This window comes from Phoca vitulina, unplaced genomic scaffold (genome assembly GCF_004348235.1).
Source record: "Phoca vitulina isolate PV1807 unplaced genomic scaffold, GSC_HSeal_1.0 scaffold32, whole genome shotgun sequence".
NCBI classification, from domain to species: Eukaryota; Metazoa; Chordata; class Mammalia; order Carnivora; family Phocidae; genus Phoca; species Phoca vitulina.
The window spans coordinates 11,787,599-11,801,306 of record NW_022589735.1 but is presented as its reverse complement, the minus strand read 5'-3'; the positions used below and the strand labels follow the sequence as shown (position 1 = coordinate 11,801,306).

At 39.6% G+C, this 13,708-nt stretch overlaps 1 protein-coding gene across 2 annotated transcripts in view; it reads left to right on the top strand.

The window, feature by feature from the left end:
* Positions 1 to 2,894, top strand: part of PRRC1 (proline rich coiled-coil 1) — a 43,715-nt gene extending 40,821 nt beyond the window's left edge. For both annotated transcript variants that reach the window (XM_032425254.1, XM_032425255.1), the window contains exon 9: positions 2,666 to 2,894. In XM_032425254.1, the coding sequence (XP_032281145.1) occupies positions 2,666 to 2,875 (210 nt within the window). In that variant the 3' untranslated portion in view covers positions 2,876 to 2,894. The remainder of the gene's footprint in view (positions 1 to 2,665) is intronic.
* Positions 2,895 to 13,708: the final 10,814 nt, after the last annotated feature.

The following is a 13,708-nucleotide window of genomic DNA, read 5'->3' as shown; positions in this document are numbered from 1 at the left end:
TCAAGTTCATAAAATCCATCTATGAAAAACCCACAGCGAATATCATCCTCAATAGGGAAAAACTGAAAGCCTTTCCCTTAAGATCAGGAACATGTCAAGGATGCCCACTCTCACCACTATTGTTCAACATAGTACTAGAAGTCCTAGCAACAGCAATCAGACAACAAAAAGAAATAAAAGGTATTCAAATTGGCAAAGAAGAAGTCAAACTCTCTCTTTTCACAGACGACATGATACTTTATGTGGAAAACCCAAAAGACTCCACCCCCAAATTCTAGAACTCATCCAGCAATTCAGTAATGTGGCAGGATACAAAATCAGTGCACAGAAATCAGTTGCTTTCTTACACACTAACGACACAACTGTAGAAAGAGAAATTAGAGAAACGATTCCATTTACAATAGCACCAAAAACCATAAGATACCTTGGAATAAACCTAACCAAAGAGGGAAAGGATCTATACTCTAGGAACTACAGGACACTCATGAAGGAAATTGAAGAAGACACAAAAAGATGGAAAAATATTCCATGCTCATGGATCGGAAGAATAAACATTGTTAAAATGTCTATGCTACCCAGAGCAATCTATACCTTCCATGCCATCCCGATCAAAATTCCAATGACATTTTTCAAAGTGCTGGAACAAACAATCCTAAAATTTGTATGGAATCAGAAAAGACCCCGAATCACCAAGGAAATGTTGAAAAACAAAGCTGGGGGCATCACGTTGCCCGATTTCAAGCTATATTACAAAGCGGTGATCACCTAGACAGCATGGTACTGGCACAAAACAGACATATAAACCAATGGAACAGAATAGAGAACCCAGATATGGACCCTCAACTCTATGGTCAGATGATCTTCAACAAAGCAGGAAAAAACATGCAATGGGAAAAAGTCTCTTCAATAAATGGTGCTGGGAAAATTGGACAGCCACATGCAGAAGAATGAAACTTGACCATTCTCTAACACCATACACAAAGATAAACTCAAAATGGATGAAAGACCTCAATGTGAGACAGGAATCCATCAAAATCCTAGAGGAGAACATAGGCAGTAAACTCTTTGACATCGGCCACAGCAACGTCTTTCAAGATACATCTCCAAAAGCTAGTGAAACAAAAGCAAAAATGAACTTTTGGGACTTCATCAACATAAAAAGCTTCTGCACAGCAAAGGAAACAGTCAACAAAACAAAGAAGTAACCCACAGAATGGGAGAAGATACTTGCAAATGACACTACAGATAAAGGGCTGGTATCTAAGATCTATAAAGAACTTCTCAAACTCAACACCCAAAAAAAACAAATAATCAAGTCAAAAAATGGGCAGAAGATATGAAAAGACACTTCTGTGAAGAAGACATACAAATGGCTAACAGACACATGAAAAAATGTTCATCATCATTAGCCATCAGGGAAATTCAAATCAAAACCACATTGAGATACCACCTTAACACCAGTTAGAATGGCAAAAATGGACAGGGAAAGAAACAACAAATGTTGGAGAGGTTGTGGAGAAAGGGGAACCCCCTTACACTGTTGGTGGGAATGCAAGTTGGTACAGCCACTCTGGAAAACAGTGTGGAGGTGCCTCAGAAAATTAAAAATGGAGCTGCCCTATGACCCAGCAATTGCACTACTGGGTATTTACCCCAAAGGCACAGATGTAGTGAAAAGAAGGGCCATATGCACCCCAATGTTCATAGCAGCAATGTCCGCAATAGCCAAACTGTGGAACGAGCCGACATGCCCTTCAACAGATGAATGGATAAAGAAGATGTGGTCCATATATACAATGGAATATTACTCAGCCGTCAGAAAGGATGAATACCCAACTTTTACATCAACATGGATGGGACTGGAGGAGATTATGCTAAGTGAAATAAGTCAAGCAGAGAAAGTCAGTTATCATATGGTTTCACTTATTTGTGGAAAATAAGGAATAATGTGGAGGACATTAGGAGAAGGAAGGGAAAACTGAAGGGAGGGAAATTGGAGAGATGAACCATGAGAGACTATGGACTCTGAGAAACAAACTGAGGGTTCTAGAGGGGAGGGGGTAGAGGGGATGGGTTAGCCTGGTGATGGGTATTAAGGAGGGCACATACTGCATGGAGCACTGGGTGTTACACGAAAACAATGGATCGTGGATCACTACATCAAAAACTAATGATGTATTGTATGGTGACTAACATAACATCATAAAATTAAAAAAAAAAAGATGTGTGAACATTTCAGATGATGGGCAGGCTCAGAAGAACACACTGATGAGGGAGGGACCGAGGAAAAGGATGGGAAGGGTTAGGGGTGGAGGCGTGCTCTCAGCACTCCTCTTCCTCTTAACCTGAAGCAGCACGGACTTGGACTGGAACCTAAACCCTTGGACACTGAGCACTGTCAGATGGCGTTATTAGATGAAGACTGAGAGGACTCTGAACAACAAAATGAGTTTACTGTGGACACTGAACAGAGGAGGTGTGTGCAGTAGTGTTCTGATTATTCTGTAGCCTTGTCACATCATAGAGCTGCCCGCATAGCTGTTTCTCAGGATTTGTCATCATCTATACTAAAAGTAATAAAGAGACTTTGAGATGTCACTTACAGCTAGTTCCAGTCATTTTTTTCAATGCACTATAAATCATACCCTGTTTCATTTTTCCCTAGGCTCAAAGCCTCACTCCCCAGGACTACAGTCTGAGGTGGTCAGGCCTTCTGGTGACAGTGGGTGAAGTCCTGGAAAAGAGCTTAGTGAATGTGACGCGGACCGACTGGCACCTGACATTCACCGGCATGTCTCGCCGGCAGATGATCTACAGTGCGGCCAAAGCCATTGCCGGCATGTACAAACAGCGCCTGCCCCCCAGGACCGTGTGACGGAAGACTCACCCAGGGCCCGGAGACCACTTCGCTTGGAACTTGGCGGTAAAGACTTTGTCCCATCCCCAGGTGGAGAGCTCCAGTGGATGCAGCAGTCTTGAGAATTTGCCTGTCGGCTGCACTTGATCTTTCCTAGAAAGGCACGGTGTCATTCCAGTAGCTACAAAGAAGCAGATCCTTGCCGTGATTGTGTCATTTCATGTACCACAGTTCTTAGAAAACAAAATATATAAATATTTTTATAGGACAGTTTGATACACCAAATTTGTAAGGGGCAAATTCACGTGCTACGACATTTAACTTAATGATATATACTTGATTATTTTGTTGTTGAAGAAGATATGACTCGTTTAAGAACATGTCATTGTTTATTTCCTGATTTCTCTCTTACTTCTCAGTCTTTGATGCTTTGTGTGTGTGCAGGTCATCTCAGGTCTGACGCTGAGCTGTGTGCTCGGTAGCTGACCCTCAGACACGTACTCGTAGAGAGATGGCGCACATTTCTATGCATACTTTTTACATGGGCCAAAATAATGGGGTTTTTTTCGTTATCATGTACGTACACACATAATCTAAAAAAAAAGTTTTTTTTAAAATAAGTTTTGGCATTTCAGATTTAGACTCTGAAGCATTGCAGTAGTATGTTTTATTTTCCATTGCTATATGACAACTAAGTGGCCCATGATTTGAAGGTATTTTAAATCAGAAGCATTTCGGTTATTTTCATATAATACTATTCAATATTTCCAAGTGAACTCTGACAACGGCCATTATTTCTGCCTCCACTCATACATTCTCGAGTGTCGTAGAGAAATTTTTCAGAGGAATTACTTTGTTATTTATGGAATTGTATGCCTCTTCTTTTAGTTAAGGTTACTTAATATTTAGTTTGCCTTAAACACTGCTTTTCTAACTTGGTGCCATTCTGCCTTTACTCTTTATGGAAATTTTCAGTGAAACTGTTTAATATTCAACTGGTTTATCTAGTCCATCATGTTTGTATTTAGTGAAAGCTTCTCCCCCCGCTAATCCCAAATAATATATTTTAGCATTTTTGGATTTATATAAATCAAAATTTAAATAGTTTGTCTTATACTTTGGACTCTATGTATGCGAATTCCTGTAACTTTTTGAAGATAGTTTCTTACACAAATGTAATTTAATTTTTATTTACTCATCTATACAGTTCTTTAGCTGTAAATTAATTAGCACAATCTTATAAAGGGTATTGAAGCTCTTATCCTGCACTGTCACTACAGGTAACGTGGGCTTTGTATTCCTTTGGGTACTTACTTGATTTTTGCTTTTTTACCCAAGGACGAGAAGCATTATTTTCACAACTATATGTTCATTTCCAAGCACCGTATGATTGCTTGGTGAAATTAAGACTTGTTTGTCATTAAAAGTAAGGAGAGAAAAGACATGTAACCAGTTGCTGCGGCATAATAGGGCTAGAATGCTTTTCTCCCCTCTTTTCTTGCTATTTGTGCAACACTTTATCTATGTTTTCTCCATCTGATTAATAAAAAAGAGAAGCCTTTCTGTACCACTTGCTTTTATCCTTTATTTTTTAAAAGCTACACTTTTCTAACCGGATTTTATCATGGCATTGGCCTGGTGACACATCACAATTAGGGATGAAGGATGCCCGTACTTGGAATATGCAAGTGCAGATATGTCACTTTCCCTCCCGTTATAGGGAATCTTAGAGATCCTAAAAAAATGTCTGTTTTTCTTTTTATTTTACCAAGTCTCAAATAGTTTATGTTTTTGAAAGCTGTTTTCACAGAATCACAAACACGGACATCCCCTTAGAGGACAGTTTTCCCACAGTCCTCAAATTCTTCAGTTATTCTGTAGCTTGGATGAAGCCAGGTAATTTTCCCAGCCCTGTTCATCTGCTGAACCTTCTGCTCTTTGGAACAGTGTGAGTGGGCGAGGAGGATTAGGGAAGGGCACATGAAAAAGATAAACCCAGGATCCACTTTTGACCTCTGACGCTTCTTTTGGCCCCCAGTTACCGTTGAAAGTCATCCAAGCATGCCTGACTCCACACGCTCTGTTTTCCCCACCTCACGCTTATTTTTTCATCTTTAGATTTCTTTGTCGTATGAGGGGCAAGAAAAGTCACTCATCGCTTCGTACGCAGCCTGGCGGCTGAAGCCGGGCAGGCCCGTGGTGAGTGTTGGCCTGAGATATATGCGAGCCCTTGGTCCGAGGCCACATTTCCCCTCACCTGTCACCCAGCCGCCCCTGGTTCTTTGCCCTTCCTGCTCATTCCCTCCCAACACTAGCATTTCTGAGGGAGAGTCAGACTCGTGGCTCTTTGCTCTTTTGGTCCCTCAAGCTTCTCAGGAAAACCGATCTCTAACACAGTTCTTCAGCACTGTTCTTATGGTCGGGTCTGTGATATTTTGTTCCTCTGAAATGCTCCAGGAATCACTTCGTGAATTTTCTCTGCTGGTACACTTTTTTGTTTTAATTAAGCAGTGTGAAGGCCACCAGGAAAAATGCAGCAAGAGAAATGTAATGTCAACCTTAGGTGACAGAAGGAACTCCGATGACTCCATTCAAGACCCTTCGGCTAATAAGCCTGGACCAGGGCTCTGCCACAGCGGGAAAGCTTCAGACAGTTCTAGTTTTCTCCTCCTGTCTCTTAATTACTTCCCCATTCTTTGTTCCTTTTTATCTTAAGGATTAATGAGGTAGAAAATCAAGATGACTGAATTCAAACCAAATGGTAGTATACTGGTAAGTTTAAGGAGAGTATGATATGCATGTATTCAGAAATTATGCAAATTAGCAATACACTCAGGGTCAACTTAATTACTTTATGTTGTTGAATTTACTTTGTTCCTTGACTACAAAAAATTCTCAACAGGTATTTGTGTTCTCTGAAGCCAAATTGATGGTATTTTGTGATCCACAAGATGTTGGGTTATGCATAAATTATTAAGAAACTTGGGTTTTTACTCCCAGAATATGATGTTCATTCTTAAGAAACTCTGCAGGATGATGTACTGGATAAGAACAGTTTTGTAAGTATGTAAATATGTCATAAATAAATAATACCTCATTTTATTTCCCAAAGTTGTAAAGTGATTTTTTAAATGCGAAGTCATATTAATATTCTATTAGAAGGAGCTACATTACTTTCATTGTCTCAGTGGGCTACTGGCTGCCAACAATTCTTACAGAATAGCAACTTAAAACATATCTTTCAAGTGCAGTGGTAACAATTCAAATATACCAGAATCGCCAACTTCATGTTCGGAGAACTCAGGATGTTTAGGGTAGAGAATACTCTGGAGATGGGGGTGATGGGCAAGAAGTTACGGCCTGTGTTCCTGAGGATATGTCTTGACTGGGGACTTTAATTTACCCTTAACTTCCACAAGTATTTTCTTTAAAAAAAAAAAAAAGTTTATTATATTTGCTATTCTGAGCCTGTGATCTCAGGGCAGAGATTCTTGTTTTGATTTGGTAGGCAAGGGGGTACTTTACAAAAGACCATGAAATATTCATTTGGGTGTTTTGTTTGTTTGTTCACCAAAGGAAAATAATATTGTTTTCAGTACACTAGAAAAATACCAATTCGGGACCCAGGAGAGGCCCTGTTAAGCTTATACTTTGTTTTTTAAGTTTAGGCAAGAGAAACAAAATTAGCAAGACCAATATCAAGGTCTAAAAACTCATACATAGGGCGCCTGGGTGGCTCAGTTGGTTAAGCGACTGCCTTCGGCTCAGGTCATGATCCTGGAGTCCCGGGATCGAGTCCCGCATCGGGCTCCCTGCTCGGCGGGGAGCCTGCTTCTCCCTCTGACCCTCCTCCTCTCATGCTCTCTCTCTCTCTCATTCTCTCTCTCAAATAAATAAATAAAATCTTTAAAAAAAAAAAAATAAAAAAAAAAATAAAAACTCATACATAAAGGAAATTTTTGAAATTATCCTTGTCATGAATACCTATTAAGAATTTAAAGCAGTAAGAAAAAGGAATTAACAAGTGAGAAATGCGTAGTGCTGGTTAGGTACTAGAGTAGAAACTTTTTATAGGTGCAGTAACTGAAACAGGATCAGCTCCTTACTCAGTATCATCCCAGCGAGTGAGTTACAGGCAAAGGACTGAAGCGGAGGCTGTCACTTCCCAGACCATTTGCTTATGAAACATCCTGCATACTTGCTTCACGAACTTAGGGGTACATAGCTAATCCTGTAAGTATTTGTTGAATTCAACTTAATTCAAACAACAGCTTGAGACTTTGCCCTGGTATACTTTCAATTTTACAACATTATGTTTAAGGAACACTTTTGACTCCGTATTTTTCATTTTAGTTTTGAGTGCTGCTTTGGGCTTTGCTTCTGGTATAAGAATATATTTGTGGTCACTGAATATTCTGCTCCCAAATTTAAGAAACCAGAAACTAGGTTTACATTTGAGTATCATATTTAGGATTAGAGCCAGAAATGTTGTTACTGTCTAACTAGTCTTCAAGCAAGATACTGACCACATACCTTGTAAAATATATTTTAATATTTTGAGTCCTTCTGCTCCAGGTGCCACGCTTTTGAGAACCACTGCTGTGATACCATTCCTGACTCATTCGTCACGTCCTGAAACTTTAGAGAGTGATGTCATCCAGATAGCAGCATAGGTCGCTCCTGACTTCACTCTCCCTCGCAGGAAGAGCAACTAGCAACTATTCATGGACAAGATACCACTGAGAGAATCGTAGAACGAGGGGGTGAGGCTGAAGCAGCCCCGCGCCACAGAGACCTAGAAAGACGGCGTGAGAAGGGGAAGAGGCCCAGCTAGCTGCTTGCCTGTGTTGCCCCTCCCCCCAAGGCTGGCACAGCACCACTGACAGATCCCCCTCTGAGCCTCCGGTTCCCCCTCAGGGAAAAGAAATCCCAGGGTGGACATCTAGCTACCCCAGCATTATGGGTTGCTTCTTGGGAGCCCCCACTGTAGTCTTGATTCTGAGGAATTGCGGGCGAATCTGCAGGACTTGACCGTCGTGGCCAGCCGATGTCCTACCTGCGGCACCCGAGCAGTGGTCCCGGTCAGCAGTTTGCTCATCTGCAGAACCAAGTGTGTGGCACAGTGTGACCCGGGAATTCAGCACGGTGCAGGTCTGCCTGCTTTGGGTCCTCTAATCAGTAGCCTCCCCAGCCCTGGATCCTGGTCTGCCCCCACCCAGGCAGGGGAGCTGAACCAGAGCCCAGCCCTCTGCCGAGTGTAACTCCTAGCCCCATCTGACCAGAAAGGCCAGCAGGAACCCCTGGAAGCTGCATAGCCTGACAATGCTTGTGCAGAGAGAATGGCAGGCAGAGCTGATCATCCACAAAATGAAGCCAGTGACAGGTGTGGAGGATTCCCTTGCTTTACCAGTCAGGAGCTAATTCATACCCTACTCACCATTAAGTAAAACTCCCAACACCACCAAACCAGAAAGCCAGACTCAAACACCTGGAAAGCTATGTAGCCCATCAATTCTTGAGCAGAGAACCTGGAAGGCAGAGCTGATAGTCTGCAGAGCAAGGCTGGTAACCCTGTTTAGCTAGGAAATTTGAGAAATGGGTTGGCTTGAGAGAAGACAAGGCTTTACCAGCCTTGGAGCTGGTTCTCCCTCTGTGCCAGGACAGGGAAACTAATTCACAGCCCCACTCATTGCTAAATAAAGCCTCGGCCTGCCTTCCCAGAGAAGTTAGCCATAGGAAGCTGGGTAGCCCATCCAATAGCCCATGACTTTACCCATTTATAGAAAAAAACCAGTGGCCTTGTTTGGCCAGGAAATTCAGTGTACACTTTGCCTGATTCAGGTCCCCAGTCAATGAGTTATGCATGTCCTGGGCTCCGGCCTGCTGTCCTGCCTGGGCATGGAAGCTATTCATAGTCACACCAGCTGCTGAGTATAGTACCCAGTCCCAACCATCTAGTATGCCTGACCAGAGAACCAGGCAATTTGTGGGGCCCATCCTACCACTCGACTGGGGCAAGGAATCAAACCAGCAGTTTAATCCAACTATTCTCAGATAGCCACACCCCACCTTAGCCTCAGAGCTTGGGCAGTGCCTCAACCCAAATTAGACCCTGATAGCAAGCCCCACCACCCCAAGGATGTTCCTAGCAGATATTTCCAGAAAGCCATATTGAGCATACTGGTGAAGAACTGGTCTAGGCCTACTCAAACCTATGAAGTATGGAAAAGGAACCACTTACTTGAATGTGCAAATACCAAAATAAGGAATCCAGGATCATTAAAAATAAGATAACAGGAAGCACCAAAGAAAACCTGAAGCTCCAATAACTGACCCTAAAGAAATGGAGATCTATCAATTATCAGACAAAAATTCTGAATTATCCTTTTTCTTTTTGCCCCCACTCTTGTTTTCCAGAATAATCCTTTTAAAAATGTTTGGTGAACAAGAACACACAATGTAATGAAATTTGAAAAATGCATGCACAAAATGGTAAGTTCCACTTAGAAAGAAACTATCAACAACAACAAAAATCCAAACAATTCCTAGAGCTGAACAGTATGACGACTGAATTGAAGAATTCAAAAAAGAGCTTCAAAAGTAGATTTGACCCTGCAGAAGAAATAATCTGTGACTGAAAGAAGGAACATATGAAATTCTACAGTCAGAAAAAAATTATATATAATTTTATATGTATATATACACACACACACACACACACACACACACAAAGCCTACTGTTAATGGGACACCATCAAAAGAAATGTTACCCACCATCATGGGAATTCTAGAAGGAGAAGAGAAAGAGTAAGTGACAAAGTATGTTTAAGCAAAAAATGGCTGAAAACTTCCCAAAACCTGGGGAGAGAAAAAGAAATCCAGATACATAAGAGCCAAAGGACCCAAAGTAGGTTGAGCCCAAATAGGGCTGCACAGAGACATATTATTAAATTGTGAAAAGTCAGAGATAAATAATTTTGAAGCTAGCAAGAGAAAAGAGGAAAGTTACATGCACGGGAACCCCCCCAAAGACTCTCCATCTCTCAACAGAAATGTTCCAGGCAGGAGACAATGGGATGATATATTCAAAATATTGAAAGAAAAAACTCAACCAAGAATTCTATAGCCTGGAAAGCTGTTCTTCAGAAATAGAGGAGAAATGAAGACTTTCCTGAGTCAACAAAAGCTGAGGGAGTTCATCTAATCTACCTTACAAGAAATGCTAATGGAAGTTCTTTGGAAATAAAAAGAAGCCAATTAACATCATAAAAACAAAAGAAGGTAGCATAAAACTCATTGGCACTGGTAAACATAGTGAAAGTTAGATTCTATAATATGGAATGTTGGTACATAATGCACTTATACGTCTAGTTTAAAAGTTTTAAAACCTACTAAAAATAACTGCACTATTCTGTTACTAGATATAAAATATTTAAAAATATGCAAACTATAACATAAGTAACTTAAAACGAGGGTGTGAAAAGTATAAAGTTTAAGATGCTATTTGAGTTGATTTTTAGTTTATAATTTTCAGATATTTCTTGTAAGCTTCATGGTAACTTCAAAAGAAAAATCTAGAGTACACAAAACAACATTACGAACAGTTCAAAGCATACTGATACCAAAAGACATCAAAACACAAAACGAGGGGATATGAAATAATGGACAGTGGATCTTCAAAACACCCAGAAAATAACTGACAAAATTATTTATCAAATACCAAATAATAATTATCAATAAGTATCAATAATTACTTTAAATGTAAATGGATTACATTCTCTAAAACAAAGAATGGCTCTATGGGAAAAAAATTAACAAGATCCAATGATATGTTGCCTACAAGTAAGAGACTCACTCTAGCCTTAAAGAGATATAGACTGAGAATAAAGGAATGAGAAAAGGTATTTCAAGCAAATGGTAAACAAAAACAAAAAGCAGGGAAGCTCTACTTGTATCAGAGAAAACAGACTTTAAAGAAAGACTGTAATAATCAGAGACAAATGGCACAATATAATGATAAATGGATCAATTCACTGAGAAGATATAACAAATGTAAATATTACCACAATCAAGTGGAATTTATTCCATGCATTCAAGGGTGAGTCAATATCTACAAATCAAATCAATATGATACATCACGTTAACAAGAGAAAGGATAAAAATCTTATGATCCTCTCAATAGATGGAGAAAAAGCACTTGACAAAGTAAGATATCCATTCATAATAAAAACTTTCAACAAAGTGCGTTAAGGGAACATACCTCAACATAATAAAGGCCGTATATGACAAACCCATAGCTAACATAATACTTGATGATGAAAACCAGACTTTTTTCCCCCTAAAAATCAAAAAAAAGACAAGGATGTCCAGTCTCACTTTTATTCAACATAGTACTGGAAGTCCTAGCCACAACAATCAGACAGACCAGTAAAATAAATAAAAGGCATCCAAATTGTTAAGGAAGAAGTAAAACTGTCCCTATTTGTGGATAACATAGTACTATACATAGAAAACTCCAAAGACTACACCAAACAAAACAAAATAACCATTATCATTGACAAATGAATTCAGTGAAGTTGTAGGATACTCAATACACAGAAATCTGTTGTTTCTACACACCATAATGGAGTAACAGAAAAAGAATTTAAGAAAACAATTCCATTTACAATTGCATCAAGTAAAATAAAATACCTAGGAATAAACTTAGCCAAAGATGTAAAAGACCTATACTCTGAAAACTATAAAACACTGATGAAATTAATTTAAGGCAACACAAATAAATAGATATTCCATACTCATGGACTGTAAAAGGTACAGATTTCCTGTTTTAAAATAAGTCCCAAAGATAAAAATACTGCATAAGGAATAGAGACAATATTGTAATAATGTATGGTGACAGTGCTTATCGTGGTGAGCACTGAGTAATTTGTAGAACTGTCAAATCAGTATGTTGCACACCTGAAACTAATACATCACTGTATGTTAATTATACCTAAATAAAAAATCCCCAAAATCTATAGTAGATACACAACAGATAAACTGAAAGGAATCTAAGCACATCACTGTGGAAAATCATCAAATCATAAAAGAAGAGCAAGAAAAGAATATAAAAACAAAGGTATTATAAAACTGGCAGAAAATCATTAACAAAATGGCATTAAGTCCATACCTATCCATAATTACTTTAAAAGTTAATGGACTAGGGGTGACTGGCTGGCTCAGTCAGTGGAACATGGGACTCTTGATCTCAGGGTTGTTCAAACCCCATGGTGGGTATAGAAATTACTTCAAAATAAAAAGATATTTTAAGAAAAAAGTAGGGGCACCTGGGTGGCTTAGTTGGTTGAGTGTCTGATTCTGCTCCAGTCATGATCTCAGGGTCCTGGGATCAAGCCCCATGTTGGCTCCATGCTCAAACGAGAGTCTGCTTCTTCCTCACCTTCTCCCTCTGCCCCTCCCCCTGCTTGTGCTGTCTCTCTCTGTCTCTCTCAAGTAAAAAATAAATAAATGGGCTAACTTCTCCAATTAAAAGACAGAGTGGCTGAATGAATTTTAAAAAAAGACATAAGTAGGGGCGCCTGGGTGGCTCAGTCGTTAAGCGTCTGCCTTCGGCTCAGGTCATGGTCCCAGGGTCCTGGGATCGAGCCCCGCATCGGGCTCCCTGCTCCGCGTGGAGCCTGCTTCTCCCTCTTCCACTCCCCCTGCTTGTGTTCCCTCTGTCACTGTGTATCTCTCTGTCAAATAAATAAATAAAATCTTTAAAAAAAAAAAAAAAAGACATAAGTATATGCTGCCTATAAGAGACTCTCTTCAGCTATAAGGACACACAGACTGAAAGTGAAGGGATAGAAAAAGACATTCTGTGCCAAGAAAGCAGAAGAAAGCAGATATAGCTATATTTATATCAGGGAAAGAGACTTTAATACAAAGATTATATTAAGAGACAAGATCATTATACAGTAATAAAGTGATCAAATAAGAGGATTAAATACTTGTAAATATTTATGCACCCCAAATTAATTAGGAGTAATTAAATAGATAGGCAAACATTAACAAACCAAAAGGGACAAATAAATAGTAGGGAACTTCAATACATTACTCTCATCAATGGCAGATTATCCAGACTGAAAACCAATAAGGAAATACTGGATTAAGTGAAATATTAAGTTAGATGAACTTAATAGGTATTCACAAAACATTCCATCTAAAAGCAGTGCACATGAAACATTCTCCAGGAGGTATCATATATTAGGCAACAAAAAAGTGTTAATACATTTAATGAGACTGAAATCATAACAAGTAGCTTTTCTGATTGTAACAGTTTAAAACTTTTTTAAGATTTATTTATTTGAGAGAGAGAGCACTCGTGTGGTGGGGTGGAGCAGAGGAAGGAGGAGAGGGAGAGAGTCCCAAGTAGACTGTGCACTGAGCGCAGAACCCCAAGCAGGGTTCAATCCCATGACCCTGAGATCACAACCCAAGCCAAAACTGAGTCTGATGCCCAACTGACTGTACCACCCTGGCGCCCCTGATTGTAACAGTTTAGGTCAATTATAAGGAAACTTGATAATTCACAAATATGTAGAGATTAAACAACATGGTCCTGCATATCCAATGGATCAAAGAAGAAATAAAATAAAAAGTAACTTGAGACAAATGAAAATACATACCAACATATCAATACTCATGGGGTGAAGCAAAAGCAGTTCTAGGAGGTAAGGTCATAACAATAATGCCTACATCAAAAACAAGAAAGCTCTCAAATAAACAAAGAACTCTATTTTATGCCTTCATCAAACTGGAAAAAAGGAATGAAGACTGAAGTTAGTAGAAGCAAGGTTCTAACAGACC